This window comes from Ovis aries, chromosome 22 (genome assembly GCF_016772045.2).
Source record: "Ovis aries strain OAR_USU_Benz2616 breed Rambouillet chromosome 22, ARS-UI_Ramb_v3.0, whole genome shotgun sequence".
NCBI classification, from domain to species: domain Eukaryota; kingdom Metazoa; phylum Chordata; class Mammalia; order Artiodactyla; family Bovidae; genus Ovis; species Ovis aries.
In genome coordinates, this window is record NC_056075.1 from 45,505,773 (window position 1) to 45,524,142 (window position 18,370).

Consider the following 18,370-nt stretch of genomic DNA (forward strand, 5'->3'; position numbering starts at 1 on the left):
AAGAAAATAATCTCGTATGTAAAGTGGAACATTCAAGGTCAGATAGAGGTCAAATGAGTTGGGTTTTATGTCAGGCTTTTGGTAGTAAATCATCCCTTTCCTGACCATCCCATACAACACTCTCTTGTTCATAAATGCTGCTTTAAGATATCGATTTCTTTTAAAGGTTTCAAACATGATTCTATAGTGCTGATAATGACTTTCATAGCTTTATGCATTTTATTGATTGTTTTTAACTTTATATTTACGCCTTAAGGCATATTACTAAGAAAGGCTCCATTTCATAAATTGAAGGATGAGAGAGAGAAAACAGCAGGTGAGCAGGAAGATCCAATCCTGAACCACAGGAGTAAGGGTGCTTCTATTCCTGTAGCAATTTATTTTCTCCAAATGAATTTGGATCAGCATCAAATCCAATCTCTAGCTTTGAAATCTGTATTATTCTCCATGAGACAGTTCTTTCCTTTTCCATAGCTGCTCTGCAAACTACAACTTTATTTGCCAGTGGAGCCTCTGTTGCCACCTCTCGACAGGTACACTCTGTAGTTACCTTTGCATCAGCTGCAAGCGGGCTCACTCCTGCTTGGGGGACCTAAAATCATCTTCTCTAGGTCATCTGCCAACCCAGCGGCATCTCATCCTAAGTGTAAGAGTATTTTCAAATGTTCCTCTGGCATGTAACAATAAGGAAAGATGGTTTTAAGACAAAATGGAAAAATTGGAGATTTTCTCCCTCTCCAGCCTGCAGCTCTTATCTTTCCACACATTCACTAGAATCCAGAGGATTCAATGCAGTGTAATATATGACAGTGAAAATCTGGCAAGAATCTAAATGTTTTTTCAAAGCGGATTGGGTAAGTCAATCATGGCACGCGTGACTGCCTCATATTCTATAGAAATTAAAACTAAGGATTACAAAGAATTCAAATGATATGGGAAGTTGCCCGTGATAGAATGGTATGTAATACAAGAACACTATAAATGTTGATATACAATACAGTTGCATGCTTAAAAATGCATGAGAAAAATAAGGGAAATAAATACATAAGTATTTATATATTTATATATTATTATATTATTTATATATCTTATATATTATTTATATATTCCTACATTTTCCTAAGTGTTTATATGAAATTGCCATTATTTTTGCTATCAGGAAAATTAAAAAAAAATTTTTTTAAAGAAAACTCAGTTCCATAATTCATGCCTTTTAAACAATCACTTGGCTGGAGAAGTGCCTGCATATCATTTCTATGGCTTCGATGAATTTGAAAGGAAAAGTGATCAATCTTTCGGAGGCTCTGGTGGAGAGGCAGAGATTTATGGCGGTTACAAAGGAAGGGCACCTGTTTGGAGTGTTACATCATCTGAGAGCATCCTTATAACACCCACTGAGGGACAAGCCTTAAGAGCTCAAAGTTAGGAGGGAAATTTGAAAGTCACACTACTGTCATGATCAAAGCAGAGGATCCAGATTATCGCAAAGTAGATGTTTAGAAGGTGCGGTCTCTGAGAGTTAGCCCAGTTATAGATAATGACCACGTGTGAGTATATGAGTGTGTGTGTGTGTGTGTGTGTGTGTATTATTGAGATCCAGCCACATGGGTCCAAAGATCTGTATTGTGAATGACCAAACTGATTAATTTTAATATCAACCAGAAAAATGCTGGAATCTACTAGCTCAGTGTGAACCAGGTGGGAAAGATCTTCAGGTGGTGTCTTTCTTGTTAAAAAAGCAGCAGCTGACCTTCACATTATCCTCCGCTTCTTAATGGACATCTCCTCCCAGGGATGGTTCTCAGTGGCCCATGGCTCCTCCAACTCACTTCCCTCCCTGCCACCCGGGGTTCTTGTTCCTGCTTTCAGGGAGCACATTAATTCTAGTTACACACCTGCACGTCTCAGGGAGCTCTGTGTGCCACATAGAAATGGCTTTAAATATTGATGACTAAATCTCAGGACCCAGAACAGTGGCCTTCAACCATTGTGTGAGATTTCAGCCTGGGATCTCTGAGGAAATGTTGAACTTTATTAAACACAAGGTTAAATTAAAGGATGATACCTAAGATGAGTATTTAGGGTGCAAAATTATTTTTTACCTTGGCTATATTAATGCTATGAGGGATCATTTCTTATAATTCCACTCTCTCTCATAATTACAAAAGCTGGCAGCAGAATTATCATTTGTGAAAGACAAGAGATGCCTTGTAAACTGTAACACTTCGGACAATTCTCTCAGGCAGGAAAGTCCATAGTTCAAGTTCTGTTCACTGGAATGAGACTTTCTCTCCACCAGCCCTGTCGAGCAAGATCAGAACAAAAGCTTTGGAGCCAGACAGCTTATGAGCCGTGAGATTTGGGGCAAGTCAACTCCTGGAGCTACTGAAGCTTTCGTTTTATCATCTGCAAAATAGGTATAATAACAATACAGTTGTCCCTCAGAATCCAGCGGGGGTTGGTTCCAGGACCCCACCTCCTCAGATACCAGAATCCAAGGATGCTCAAGTCCCTTGTGTAAATTTCAGAGTGTTTGCAGTATAACGTATGCACATGCTCCTGTTTACTTTAAATCATCTCTAGATCATTTATAGCCTGCAGTACAGTGTAAATGTTATATCAATATATAAACTGGCAAGTTCAAGTTTTGCTCTTTAGAATTTTCTGGGTTTCTTTTCCCAGATAGCTCCGATCTACAGTTTGGTGAACCCACAGATGAAGAATCCATGGACATGGAAAGCCAACGGTCTCTCCTTCCTGGGATTGTGGTTAGGTGAAAAGAGTCAGATAGAGCCTGGCGTGTGATATGCTGTCAACATTACCACTGTGTACACAAGAGTTCTTTATTGTCTAGCATCAGAAACATTTCATTTTGTGAATATGACCTCTAATTTCCTTCCCTGTGTGAGACCACTGACATTTTTTGCAGTCATGACAACCTGTGCTAGCTTGTTAGATTTCAAATTACCTTCTCCCCACCTTCAAAATGCCACGTGGCATCATCCGTCCTCTCCAGCAGATTCATTTTGGTTTAAAGTTGAGATTTGATCACCATACTCTCCTTTGATACTGCAAATCTACAAATTATTGGTCGATTATAAAAGGATGAATGAATACACACTGCATACTTTAACGTAAAGTCTTAGTCATGATGGTTAGATTTTCTGCTGCGTTGATCCCACTTATGACTAAACAAAACAAAATGCAAACACATCACAACTAGGCCAGTGATCATGTTTTACAGTTGGGTGCATTTTGCTGCCTACTCTAGGAGTTAGAAACATATGTTACCTCAGTGAAGTCAGATCTCTTCTCTGGAACATCAGACTGGAGATTTTTAAGGGCAATTTGATCGTGGGGACTGTACTGGCTGTCCCGTAATCCTAGGCAAAAGGAAATAATATTGCTACTTTTTAGTATACAAAAGGATAAAGTGGAGTATATAACTTTACTATAAAATTTAATGTCACCTGCTCAAGTATTATGGGCTTCCCAGGTGGCACTAGTGGTAACGAATCTGCCCGACAATGCTGGAGACGTAAGAGACACAGGTTTGATCTCTGGGTCAGGGACAATCCTCTGGAGGAGGGCACGGCAATCCACTCCAGTATTCTTGCCTGGAGAATCCCACGGACCGAGGACCCTGGTGGACTATAGTCCATGCAGTCTCAAAGAGTCGGAAATGATTGAAGCGGCTTAGCACGCAAGTATTATATGAACCAATCGTGAATCTAGGCTACTTGGACCCTGATAAAAACCTTGTCTGTTCCCCTCATCCACTCCACCTGCTCCACGGAGGCTCTGAGTTCACTGTTACTCAGTCTATCAGGCTGCAAGATGCCTTCTTCCACAGTGTTGCTTATGTTCCCAGACTCGGTAATATTAATAAGTGAACAAGTTTAGCCTTCACACACTAACCCGTGCTCTGAGTTTGCACCCAGCAGAAGAGAAAATCACGTCTATGGATTTCTCAACATCCCTGGAGTTAAGAAAGCCTGAACTGCAAGATCAACTTTCATCCAGCCTCTTAACACAATCATTCTGGAAGGAGCTGTGAGTGACTCAGACACCGATACAGAAGCTGCTTTGGAATATCTGAGGATTATTTTGTGACGACACTGTGAGGAAAAAATGAGACACCATGGACCACCCTCCACATAAACACCAGCCACAGCAGCAGCCTAGAGTGTCTTCAGGTCCACGTGCTCACAGCAGGGGCCCATAATCGTAGAACCTGGGCTCGGGCCCTGGCTCCACCATCCACCAGCTTGGAAACTACGGACGAGCCTATGGAATCGCTCTATGGAATTTCCTCATCCACCCAACCTGCCCTGCACCCCTCATGGAAAGCTGAGGAGAAGGAAGTCGCACTTTGCGATGCAAGCCTGCAGTATCCGGACGTCTGCCTGGTGTCCTGCTGCCAAAGCAGGAATGTGAGTCAAGCCCATGAAGGTGGGTAGCGATCAGCCTTCACTGCAACACAGTCCTGGGTTACAGCGTTGCCTTCACAATGCAGCTATTCCAAGGAGAGTGATTTTCCAAAAGGAGGCAAAGAATGCTCTCCCAGCTGCTGGTGCTGATGACGAGAAAGAAGAGATCTAAGAAAGCGGCCCTCTACTTTAGCATCTTTATCAGTTCATAGGAAGTGAAGTGAAGTGAAGTCGCTCAGCCGTGTCCAACTCTTTGCGACCCCACGGACTGTAACCTACCAGGCTCCTCTGTCCATGGGATTTTCCAGGCAATAGTAGTGGAGTGGATTGCCATTTCCTTCTCCAGAGGATCTTCCCAACCCAGGGATCAAACCCAGGTCTCCTGCATTGTAGATAGACACTTTACCGTCTGAGCCACCAGGGAAGTCCACAAGAAGGGTTTATTAAAGAGTTTAGATAAAATTTCAAGCATCTTATGGGGGAAATGATAAGCTATGGCATTTTCAAGTTTGGCAGATTTGCAAAAGCATCAGGATGTGGCAATTTCAAGGGCCACCACTGACCCATCCAAAACATCCACGTCTCATCTCATCCTTGGTGATAACAGAGCCCCCATCAGATCCACCCGGACGTGTGGCTGTGTCCCCATCTGAGCCTGGTACTGAGTGACAGAGACGTTCATCCAACATGATGTGCACGATTACTTCCCGTGAAGCACAAATATAAGACTTGAAAGATGTCATGGATTTCTGTGCAGAGTCGATGCATCATGATGAACTGACAATAAAGCTGATGAAGACGGAAGTCTCCTGGCTCTGGTCTGTGTTTAAGAATTCTGCAGTCAGCACAGGCCTGGGGCCAGACCAGCCTGGTCTGCATTCCAGCTTGGCCCCGAGCTCACCTGCATAGGGGAGGTGCTTGCCCTCCCTCCACATTATGGATGAGAGTCTTCATCCCTAAAATGCAGGTAATAACACCTCCTTCCCAGCCTTGTGATCCATGCACTACAGGTTCTGTATGTTACCAGGGGTGGGATGTGGGGTTCAGTTCAGTTCAGTTCAGTCGCTGAGTCGTGTCCAACTCTTTGCGACCCCATGAATTGCAGCAGAGTCTTCTCCAACACCACAGTTCAAAAGCATCAATTCTTCAGCGCTCAGCTTTCTTCACAGTCCAACTCTCACATCCATACATGACTACTAGAAAACTCATAGCCTTGACTAGAGGGACCTTTGTTGGCAAAGTAATGTCTCTGCTTTTGAATATGCTTTCGAGGTTGGTCATGACTTTGTGGTTAATGCTCGGTAAATAACCCTGGTTATGATCATTAATGAGCGGGTCCACGGCAGTTGCTCCTCTCCCACCCAGACCCAGACGGTCCCTATCACCAAGACATCAGTGGTCACTGGAATCAGACCACAAAGTCCCAGGCTTTCTAACTATGTGTGTGACTTTGGGCAAGTGATTCCGCATCCCTTATCTCCTTGCTATGAAGTGGACATCGTGGGGCTTACTTCACAGAGTTCTTGAGAAAAGGTGAAGTGACCTAAATAGTGCAATGCTCAAAATACGACAACATGCAATGGATATCACTTCATGGCAAAGAGATGGGGACCAGTGGAAACAGTGAGACTTTATTTTCTGGGGCTCCAAAATCACTGCAGATGGTGACTGCAGCCATGGAACTAAAAGACGCTTGCTCCTTGGAAGAAAGCTATGACAAACCTAGACAGCATATTAAAAAGCAGAGATATTACTGTGCCAACAAAGATCTGTCTACTCAAAGCTATGGTTTTTCCAGTAGTCATGTATGGATGTGAGAGTTGGACCGTAAAGAAAGCTGAGCACCAAAGAATTGTTGCTTCTGAACTGCGGTGTTGGAGAAGACTCTTGAGAGTCCCTTGGACTGCAGGGAGATCGAACCAGTCCATCCTAAAGCAGATCAGCCCTGAGTGGTCATTGGAAGGACTGGTGCTGAAGCTGAAGCTCCAATTCTTTGGCCACTAGATGCAAAAAGCTGACTCATTAGAAAAGCCCCTGATGCTGAGAAAGATTGTAGGGAGGAGGAGAAGGAGACAACAGAGGATGAGAGGGTTGGATGGCATCACCAACTCAACGGACATGAGTTTGAGCAAGCTCCAGGAAATGGTGAAGGACAGGGAGGCCTGGAGTGCTGCAGTCCATGGGGTTGCAAAGGGTTGGACACGACTGAGTGACTGAACAATGACCAACAAACATTAGCTACGGAGAAGCGGTGTCTCTAGCAGGGAGGAGGGAGGCTGCCAAGACCAGACACGCAGGGTCTGTGTGTGAGTGTCTTCTTGCTGCTGTAACAAATGTCATAAACTTAGTGGCTTAAACAACACAGATTTATTATCTTACAGTTGGATATCTGAGTCCAACTCGAGTCTCCCTGGGCTAAAATCAAGATGTTGCCAAGGCTGCACTTATGCGGGAGGGTCTAGGGGAGACCCTATTTTTCCTTGCCTTTCCTTGCCTTTCCTTGCCTTTCCTTGCCTTCCAGCCAGCTTCTAGAGACTGCCACATTCCTTGGCTCAGGTCCCTCATCACTCCAAACTTTGTTTACATTATCGCATCTCTGTGATCCTCCTATTCCTTCTTATAAGGATCCTTCTGATTAGACTGGGCCACCCAGATAAAACAGGACACTCTCCTCCTCTTAGGCGGGTTCTTAATCCCACCTGCAGAGCACCTTCTGCCATTTTTTTTTTTTTAACTTGCTAAGTCATGTCCAACTCTTTTGTGATCCCATGGGCTGAAGCCCACCAGGCTTCTCCATCCTTGGGATTTCCCGGGTAAGAATACTAGAGTGGGTTGCCATTTCCTTCTCCAAGGGGTTTTCCCGACCTAGGGACTGAACACGCATCTCCTGCTTGGCAGGTGGATTCTTTCCCACTGAGTCACTTAAAAGTGACTACTCACAGGTTCTAGGCAAGAGGATGTGGACGTAGTTTGTGAGACCATTATTATACCCATCACAGCCTAGTTGAGGAGACTGAGGTAGATGTATTGGCTGGAATGTAGGGTCTTTAAAAGGATGACTCTATGGGAAAGTTCTTAAAATGTAACTTTAACTGAAAGGAAGGAATCAAAGTCTTATGAACCGCATGATTACAAAATTTACATTTTTAAAAAAATGTTTGTGGGAATCCACACAAATGGCAAAGCTGTAACTTAGAGTTATGAGCTTGTTTTTTAGTAAAATTGAGGTGTGACTACAGCCATGCATCCATTAATTGAGCCTGATCAATTAATGACCCAAAAGCCGTAAGAGAGCTTGCTAGGCTGGGCTTCTCTCATAGCTCAATCGGTAAAGAATCTGCCTGCAATGCAAGAGACCTGGGTTCGACTCCTGGGTCTGGAAGATCCCAACTGGAGAAGGGAATAGCGACCCCCTCCAGTACTCTTGCCTGCAGAATTCCATGCACAGACAAGCTTAGTGGGCCACAGTCTATGGGGGCCCAAGAGTCGGACACAACTGAGTGACTAGACCACCAGATTGGTTAAAAGTAGAGACTTTAGGTAAAGAAAGACCCGGATCCAACTCTGTCTCTGACACTAACCATTTGGGCAATTGAGGTCATTTGGGGCAATTTTCTTAAATTGTCAATCTTACTTCCCCATGTGTCAGAGGAAACACAAGACTTTTCTCCTAGGGTGTTACAAAGAATGAAGTGAAGTGAAGTGAAATGAAGTCGCTCAGTCATGCCTGACTCTTTGCGACCCCATGGACTGTAGCCCACCAGGCTCCTCCGTCCCTGGGATTCTCCAGGCAGGAATACTGGAGTGGGGTGCCATTTCCTTCTCCAGGAGATCTTCCCAACCCAGGGATCGAACCTGGGTCTCCCGTATTGAGGGCAGACGCTTTACCATCTGAGCCACCAGGGAAGTCAAAGGAAGTTACAAGGAATAAGTGATGACAAATACCAAGAGCTGAGCAGAGTTCCTGGCACATAGGGACACGTGCCCTGTCCCTTCCCACTTGACCACGTCGCTATCATTACTGAGAAAGCCCCCCCCTGCATGGGGGGGGGCCCACCCTGCCATCTCTGACTAAGGCAAAGGTGGTGGACATGCGAGGCAGGCTACCAAGAACAAGGCTGAAGGGAGTTTGGGCATTGTCCAGCAGCTGGGATCCGGGTTCCAAAACAGATATCTGCAGAACCCAGGACCCATGGCACCCGGCCTAAGTCTGTGGAGGAGGTACTGCTGCCTGGGCAGGAGGGGCCAGCCCGTCTGCTTCTTCCCCTGCAGCTGGCCTGTCCCAGAGCTCTCACAGGGCAGCTGCCTATCTGCGGGCCAGCAGGTCAGTCTCACTCTGCAGCCGGAGACCATCTCGGTGAAAGGGACACTGGCAGAGGGCGGACCCTGGGCACTTGGAGTCAGGCAGCCTGGGTTCAAGTGCTAGTAACTAGAGTGCTGAGTAACTAGAATGCAGAGCTGACCCTGTTCCCACCCCATTGCCTGGCTACCCCTGACTGCAGGGAGGCGGCTGTCAGAGGCTCACGGCTTTGCTCTTCTCTGAGAACCATCCTCAATAGAAGGCTTCCTCAACCTTGGCCCACAGCTGGTGGGGACTCAGACGGGGACAACAGCCAGGGCAACGCTGCGGTTTGCTCCAGAGCATAACCCAAGGGCCAGCCTGCCCCCAGGGCCCATCCGTCACCCCCCACAGCTTTCCCATCAGGTCTCTCTCACTCTCTTCTGGGTTCTGTCCTCAAGGGCACCCTCCCCCTCGTGCCCCTCAATTCCCACCCCAGGCTCTGCTTCTTGGAAACTTGACAAGCTGGCATCTCACTGTGCTGACCAAGCGCAGGGGCGCTAAGTGTGGGTCCCCAGACCTGCAGCCCCAGCATCACGGGGTGACCTCAGAAATCCACAGTGTCAGGCCCCGTCTCCTGACCTGCAGACCCACTGATCCGGAAACTCCGGGGGAGGGGGGCGGAGTGCACCTCCTGGGCCTGACGGAGCCTTCTGGTTCACTTCATGCCGCTCCATGCCAAGGGCACTGTGGGTCCTAGACCATCAAGCGCCTGCACAGAAGGTGACTTGAGGCCCTAAAATGGAGCCAGAGCTCTTCTGACTCACAGTCATCCCACGGCTTTTGGAGAACACACCGAGGGGATGGCAATGGGACTTTTTCTCGATGCCTTTAATTAGAACGAAGCCATCAATGATGGCAGCATGCGGTTACTTTGAAACAAACTAAAACTCATTCCCCAGGGAGAAGTCAGATTGACAATGTAAGGAAGTTGCCCAAAATGACCTCAATTGCCCAGATGGTTAGTGTCAGAGACAGATTTGGATCAGGATCTTCTTTACCTAAAGTCTCTACTTTTAACCAGTTTAGTCGCTCAGTCCTGTCGACTCTTACAACCCCATAGACTGTAGCCCGCCAGGTTCCTCTGTGCCCGGTACTCTCCAGGCAAGCATACTGGAGGGGGTTACCATTCCCTTCTCCAGGGGATCTTCCCGACCCGGGAACTATTCCCAGGTCTCCTGCATTGCAGGCAGTTTCTTTACTGGCTGAGCTATGAAGGGAGCCCTTAACCCAGGCATTGCTGGTTAAGGAATGGGTTGAGTCTGGTGCCCAGTGTCCTCTGCCTGGGGAGGGGTCATGGCACAGGCAAGTCAGATGAGGGCTTCTCTCCCATGATCGTTGGAAAGATGGAACAGGATTCCACCTCCAGCAGCCTGAGCCCTTCCTCCAAAGCCTCAGAGGCCTCCCTGGAGGCTAAGAGTCAGAGCAACATGAAACTGAACACACCACGAGGCCTTGAACCAGACTCTCCTGGAATCTAACTTCCTCCCTGGAGGAAAGCGTGCTTCAGGGATAGGTTCCACCTGGCTGGGAGTTTAAGCCTTCCTCAGGGTGATGGGGGCCCCAGGGTGGGGCAGCAAAGGTGATGAGATGCTGTCCCCTCCCACGACTCGAAGAGGAAGTCACAGCTGGCATCCCAGGGAGCCACCGGGAGAGCCCCGCCAGCCAGGGCCCTGGGAAAGGAGTGGGATGGGGTGAACATAGGCAAAGGGGGACACTGGGTTGGGAGAAGGTGGTGCGGCCCACGCAGAGGTGAAAGAGGAAGGTGGAAGTGTCTACAGGGACTGTGTGAGAGGGAATCCTGCAGATCAGGAGACCGCACACAGCATGCTGGGCAAAGCCTGGGATACGGGTAAGGAGCTGCATTCAATTCCCACAGGGCACCCAGCCCATCTTGAGCTGTCTGTGCAGAAATAGCCGACAAGCCACATCATGCACTGCCTAATGAATCCATCCATCAACGTCGTGCGTAAATGATGAACCCCAGGCTTCCGCTGGTCCAGCGAGCTCGCTTGTTTTTATGTCTCTATCGTGTGTATCAGGGACGCAGACAGGACGTCCGCATTCCCACCTGGTAGACTGTAAATGCCTTCCCTCGTTTCCAGTCTGATAGCAGGTGAGGAATTTTCACTTGACTTCAACATGGTCGCATCTGAATCTTTTCAGTAGATGTGTCTCAGACAGAACGAAAGACCTGAATAAAGACATCTCAGCCCTGAATTAAAGCCGTCACCTCTGTGAGGTTTGACCCTGTTAACTACCCACTGCCTCTGGACCACCTTCCCATGGTTGACTTCTGGGGTCTTCTCACCGTCTTCCTCCCTCTTGGCTACCGTCTCTTCCTTTCTTTTGCGTTCTCTCCTTGACACCCTCCCTTCTGGGTTCTCCTGCCGAGTCTCAGACCACTGCCGAGGCAGGACCCAGAGCCCAGCTGTGGCCACTAGCCCTTAGAAGCAGTGACCTCCAAGTCTCCACAAGCTTCATTTGGGGGGAGTTTCCTGGTGGGCCGGGGGGTTAGGAATCAGCCTTCCTGTGCAGGAGGTGCAGGGAACTATGATACTACACACTGCAAAACAGCTCGAACACTTCAATTACTGAGCCCTTGAGCACTGGAGTCCAGATGCCACAGGGAAATACCTCGCATTTTGTAAGGAGGACCCCAAATGCCACAACTGAGACCAGACTCTGTCAAATAAATAAACATTTTTTAATAAAGATACTTGTCAGTAGATTAAACACACACACACACACACACACACACACACACACACAGCTTTTCCAAAAGGAGATCAACCAGCTTCTCTTGAGCTGCCGCCACTGACATCTCCTCCCCGCCTGCCCCTCCATCTCCCTCCCTCCCCATTCCTTTCCTCCTCCTCACTTCCTGGTCCATTTTCTCAGCACGTGGCTACCATCCTCCCATCACCCACAATGGAAACCAGGGTTCCACCTCCACACCCACCTCCAACGTCCAGTTACAAGTCAGGTCCTGATTTATCTCATGAAAGACGCTCTGCCTCATCCCATCAGCTTAATCTTGCCTGAGCTGCCTGGTCTCAGCAAGGTCACAATCAAGGGGCAACCCTTCCAGCCTCGTCTCCCATCAGGTTCTCCCAGATCCCCTTGATGTTGTCAGTTTGTGACCTTGTGAAGGTCACACACTCCCTTGAGAAGTCTAATAAAAAGGATACATTTCCCCCCAGAACAGAACCTCGGAAACATACACTTAAGAAACTGAGGCCATGTGCAGGCGGTGCTGGGGCTCAAGGGGACCAGGATGCGGAAATATATCCAGACAGGACTATCCTCCAAGAAGATGCACACACCCCTGTGTTCACAGCAGCCAAGACACGGAGACACCCTAGATGTCCACAGAACGATGAATGGATCCAGACGTGGTGCATATATACAGCGGGATATTACCCAGCCATAAAACAGAGAGAAAGAGTGCCATTTGCATCAGCATGGATAGACCTAGAGATTGTCGTACCAAGAGAAGTCGGGCAGAGGAAGACAGATATCATACGGTATCATCCCTTAGTTTAAAATATGATGCAATGAATTTACCTTCAAAAAGAAACAGACTCACAGACATAAAGAACACACTTGTGGTTGCCAGCGGGGAGGGTGTGAAAGCAACGGATCGGGAGTTTGGGATTAGCAGATACAAGCTAGTATATGGAGAGTGGATAGAAAGCAACACGGTCCCACCGTATAGCACTCGGAACTGTACTCAATATCCTGTGATCAACCACAAAGGGAAAGAGTGCATGTACATGCGAAACTGAATCATTTCGGTGTGCAGCAGAAGTTAGCACAACATTCTAAATCAACTATACTTCTATAAAATAAACTCTAAAAAATAAATAATCCAAAGACTTTGAAGTTAAAAAAAATTCTATTAAGTTATTTCCATGAATATAGCTAATAAAATCTCTCCAAGTTTCAAAAAAAATTTTTTTTTTAATTAAAAGAAGAGTCCAAGATAGAAATCCTTAAAATGAGGCCCTTCTCCTTCCTGGATGTGGCTGCTTCGCCGTCTCTGTGGCTGTGGCCTCGGCGGCCTTCTGCCCAGCTCTGCCAGGGGTTAACCCCTCGCCCTCTGCACAGCTCAGGGTCACCGCTGCTCAGCAGGGCTCCGAGGTCTGCCCCCAGCACGCACACCTTCCCATCCGTGCAGCTGTCTGTGTTCCTTTCCTAGAGCTGCCACAACAAATAAGCACGATGGGAGAGTCACAACAGCAGGAGTTTATTGTCTCACAGTCCTGGAGGCCAGACGTCTGATGCCAAGCTGCTGGCAGGGCCATATTCCCTCTGAAGGACGCAGGGAGCATCCTTCCTTGCCACTTCTTGCTTCTGGCGGCTGCTGGCAACCCCTGACATTCTTCGGCTTGTGGCAGCATCATTTGTCTGCCTTCATCCTCATGTGGCCATCCTCCTTTTGTCTCTATGTCTCCAAACTCTCTTATTACAATGGCCCCAGTCACTGGATGGAAGGCTCACCCCAACCCAGTATGACCTCATCCTGACTACATCTGCAAAGATCTCATTTCCAAATCCAGTCCGTTCACAGGTTAGGGCTTGAGCACAACTTCGGAAAGACACAATCTAACCCAGCACGGTGGCCCCCGACAGGCCGCCTTCACCGTGAGTTCTCACTATACTGCCCTATAATTGTCTGGGTGTGGGTCTGTCCCCTCAAGTTGATGGAGGCCTTCAGAGGGCAGCTCATCATCACCTTCCCTCCATGCCCAGCGCAGTGCCTGCCAACCGAAAACCTCCACCGATTGTTGACTGACTGAATAAATCATTTCACATTTTGATAGGCATTATATCTGTAGGAGAATATCAGAACATACCTTCCTCAGACAGCTTGATCACATTCCACTGATGTTTCAAAGACATTTTACTTAGATTCGAAGGTCTGTTAATGGCAAAGATGCACTGGGCTAAAGGGAAGCAAAATCAGCCACAGTTCACATCTCTAGCTCCTCTCGGAATGAGTCAGGCTCCCTCCCACCTTCCGTGGTGGGCTGAAGAACCTCCAAACACTCTACCTGTGATGAAGTCACCAGAATGTTTCCATGGTAACCAGGGAGCGGGTGAGGAGTCCACCCTGTGCTGTTTCTCCTGAGAAGGAATAGCAATCATCATGTTGATGTTTATACCTGAGGCTTTGTTAACAAGTTAAAAAACCAGTTTGTGCAACCATTAAGTCTTCTGCAGAGCACTGTTAGCTGTGAGACAAAGAACGATTTTATCTCCTGGCTACATTCAGATACACATTTCCCCTCAACTTCTCATTGCTTTTTTATTTTTCACCTTGTTTTGATGACGCTGGTTCTCTTGCCAGGCAGCATTTTTTACTGTGGATATGCTCCCTCACTATTAAAATACATTCAGATAGCATCACAGTGTTCATCTGTTTACCCTGCTTGTAATACATGTTACCAATTTTTGCAAAGTGGTTTATCTAGAAAATTGGGCAACAGGGCAGTCTGTGTACCATGCAAACTATTACAGGAATGATCAATTCCAACAATTTAACAAAGCACCTTTGACACTAAATTATAATGAATATTGTTTTATAATTTATACTCAATCACATTTGAGGTGGCCTATAATTAACAACACGGATAAAAAGCCAGCAAAACTGATCAAAGACGCAAGTAATGAACTGGAGAACTCATCGGACCATAAAGCCTGGGCTAAAGATGACCCTGGCACAGAAGAACCACAAACTAAGGGTGCGTTTGCAGCAGCCAAGGCCAGAGAGGGGAGCATGATAAATTGCATAACTCATTGCCTTTCAAATGAAAGACACTGCTTCATACAGAGAGTGGTTTTATACTCTGGGATATATACTCTGTTAGTATGGGTCATTAGATAAATGGACAGCACCTTTGTAAGTTGGTTCACAAACACCAGGACAGTGTAAAATTCACTGGACAACCCCAAGGTACTTTGAGTCAGGTCAATGTCACTCATTATAGTTGTTCAGTCACTAAGTCATGTCTGACTCTTTGCGACTCCATGGACTGCAGCATGCCAGGCTTCTCTGTCCTTCACTGTCTCCCAGAGTTTGCTCAAACTCATGCCCATTGAGTCGGCGACACCATCCAACCATCTGATTCTCTGCCACCTTCTTCTCCTTTTGCCTTCAATCTTTCCCAGCATCAGGGTCTTTTCTAATGAATTGGTTCTTCACACCAGGTGGCCAAGTATTGGAGCTTCAGCTTCAGTATCAATCTTTCCAATGAATATTCAGGACTGATTTCCTTTAGGATTGACTGGTTTGATCTCCCTGCTGTCCAAGGGCCTCTCAAGTATTATTCAGCACCACAATTCAAAAGCATCGATTCTCCAGTGCTCCGCCTTCTCTGTGGTCCAACTCTCACATCCATACATGACTAATGGAAAAACCATAGCTTTGACTAGATGGACCTTTGTCAGCAAAGTGATGTCTCTGCTTTTTAATTCACTGTCTAGGTTTTTCAAAGCTTTCCTTCCAAGAAGCAAGGGTCTTTTAATTTTAATGTCACTATTACATCATAAAGGCAAATTTATTGTGCGATCAAGGCAAGACAGATATTGGATAAAAAGGTCATCTCCTTTAACACTCAGAATGACCTTTGTAGGAAAGCACAGTTATCACCCCCATTTTACAGATGAAAAAGTTGCACCTCCTTGAAGTAACCTGCCAAGCATCAGTTCAGTTCAGTTCAGTCGCATCCGACTCTTTGCGACCCCATGAATCGCAGCACGCCAGGCCTCCCTGTCCATCACCAACTCCTGGAGTTCACTCAGACTCACGTCCATCGAGTCAGGGATGCCATCCAGCCATCTCATCCTCTGTCATCCTCTTCTCCTCCTGCCCCCAATCCCTCCCAGCATCAGAGTCTTTTCCAATGAGTCAACTCTTCACATGAGGTGGCCAAAGTACTGGAGCTTCAGCTTCAGCATCATTCCTTCCAAAGAAATCCCAGGGCTGATCTCCTTCAGAATGGACTGGTTGGATCTCCTTGCAGCCCAAGGGACTCTCAAGAGTCTTCTCAAACACCATAGTTCAAAAGCATCAATTCTTCGGTGCTCAGCTTTCTTCACAGTCCAACTCTCACATCCATACATGACCACTGGAAAAACCATAGCCTTGACTAGACAGACCTTTGTTGGCAAAATAATGTCTCTGCTTTTCAACATGCTATCTAGGTTGGTCATAACTTTTCTTCCAAGGAGTAAGCATCTTTTAATTTTATGGCTGCAATCACCATCTGCAGTGATTTTGGAGCCCCCAAAAATAAAGTCTGACATTGTTTCCACTCTTTCCCCATATATTTCCCATGAAGTGATGGAACCAGATGCCATGATCTTCGTTTTCTGAATGTTGAGCTTTAAACCAACTTTTCCACTCTCTTCTTTCACTTTCCTCAAGAGGCTTTTTTAGTTCCTCTTCACTTTCTGCCATAAGGGTGGTGTCCTCTGCCAAGCATCACCCAATCCAATAAGCCTGAAGCTGAGAGTTTGCAATAGGAATGATCATTGTACACACAGAAAAGGTAGAAGTGGGGCCTAATCTGTAGGATCTGATGACCTCTTTCATGAAGCTTGAGAAAGGGGACAGAACATGCTGGCTTTAGATGTCAGGGCTAGGTGACACCTGGCCCTCCCACATTCTAAGGCTGTTTGCTCCTCAGTTAAAGAGGCAAACTGAAGGTTGGGGAACCATGGAAAGAAAGGTTTTCACCAGCCCAGCACTCTGCCTGGCAACAACAGCTCCCCATCAAAAAATGGAAAGTGTTGTTAGCCACAGTTCTATATAATTTTTATCTCTCCCAGGAAATGATGGAGCATAACACAGACTTGTCCAGTAATGAGTAAAAACCTGCCCACTAATTTTGTAGCTACTCTGGCTCTAGCTGATTTCCAAGACACGTGGAACTGGAGGAACCAGGCCTCTGCCCTTGGTGTGCGGGCTTGGCTCCAGGGTCAGCGTTTTGTGCGATGGGAGCGGGGTCAGCCCTGGAGGACTGGGTAAGACCACTGCGTGCAGGACCGTCCACTCAAATATGTTTGTGTGCATGCACCAGCCTCCGAGCCCCTGAGGCCCAGCTGGCGAGTCGGCCTTGGTGGGATCGCACCACGACCCCAGTTCAGTCAACAGTTACTGGGTATCTGATGTCTTTGAAGACCTGACTCAGGTGCTGGGCTGAGCACAGGAGAGCTTTAAAGATGAGCAGAGCACAGGAGTCCCCGTCTTTAAAGACCGCAGAGTCTGAAAAAGGAATAAGATGCATAATGAGACCTTTTTCAGTGCAAGGTGGATTTCCCCTTAAGAGATTCCCCTCCCCTTAATTATGGTAACACACACACACACACACACACACACACACACACACACACACACACACACACAACATAAATCTACCATCCTAGCCATTTTTAAGTGTCCAGATCTGTGGCAGTAAGCACATCCATCTACACCGTGTTGGGCAACCACCACCCTCATCCATCCAGAGAACTTTTTCATCACCCCGAACCAGAACTCTGTCCACTTTCAACCATAACCATTTGCCCCTCCTGCAGCCCGGGACCACTGCCATTCTATCCATAAGTTTGACTATCACAGGGACCTCATGTAAGTGGAACTCTCTGGTGACTGTCCTGTTATGATGGCCTTATTTTACCCAACCCGATGTCTTCAAAGTTCATCCATGTTCCATGTGTCAGAATCCCCTCCCTTTTAAACGGTGAATGATACTCCATTGCATGGATGGCCCATACTTGTGTGGGTATCTGTTCCTCTGTCAGTGGGCTCTTGGGTTGCTTACCCCTTTAGGCTACTGTGAATGCTGCTGCTGTGAACAGGACGATACGGACACCGCTCCCATACCCTGCTTTCCCCAGACTGTCTTCTGCCTTTCATTCTGCAGTCCTGCCTTGCTTTTATTACCTCATTTGTTCTTAGCAAACATTAGAGAGCTTTTGCGATGGGCAGGAAGGGCAAAGAGCTAGTCACTTGGATAGATGGGTATAGTAGTCATCTTCCCACCTTCCCTGGTGGCTCAGAGGGTAAAGCATCTGCCTGCAACGCAGGAGACCTGCCAGGTTCAATCCCTGGGTCGGGAAGATCCCTTGGAGAAGGAAAAGGCAACCCACTCCAGTACTCTTGCCTGGAAAGTCCCATGGACAGAGAAGCCTGGTAGGCTATAGTCCACGGGGTTGCAAAGAGTCAGACACGACTGAGCAACTTCACTTTCCTACTTTCCTACCCTTGTGCAGGGGGAGGGGGCAGGGGAGACGGAGTGGGTCTCACTTTAAGCCGTCAACACTGAGAAGTGGTTAAACACAGGTGGTCTCTGTCATGTAACCTAACACAGATAAGCTCAACTTGGGCTCCAACTTGAAAGGGACAGAAAGTGCCATCACTACCACCACCACCATCCCCTACCTGCTTCTGAGTCCGTGAGCTGGGAGGAGGGCAGGGGGGCGAGGGGTCTGCTGGGCTTCTCAAGGACACACAGCGTCACCTAAGCAGAGGGCTTGGGGGTGGGCAACAAGAAGGAGCCGTGAGAGAGGTAGAAAGAGGAGGATTTTTCCTCCT

The 18,370-nt window shown here is 47.2% G+C and overlaps 1 protein-coding gene across 2 annotated transcripts in view; it reads right to left on the minus strand.

The window, feature by feature from the left end:
- C22H10orf90 (chromosome 22 C10orf90 homolog) overlaps nt 1-18,370 on the minus strand; it is a 245,105-nt gene that overhangs the window by 80,942 nt on the left and 145,793 nt on the right. For both annotated transcript variants that reach the window (XM_012103137.5, XM_012103133.5), the window contains exon 3: nt 3,292-3,383. In XM_012103137.5, coding sequence (XP_011958527.3) covers nt 3,292-3,383 — 92 coding nt within the window. The remainder of the gene's footprint in view (nt 1-3,291; nt 3,384-18,370) is intronic.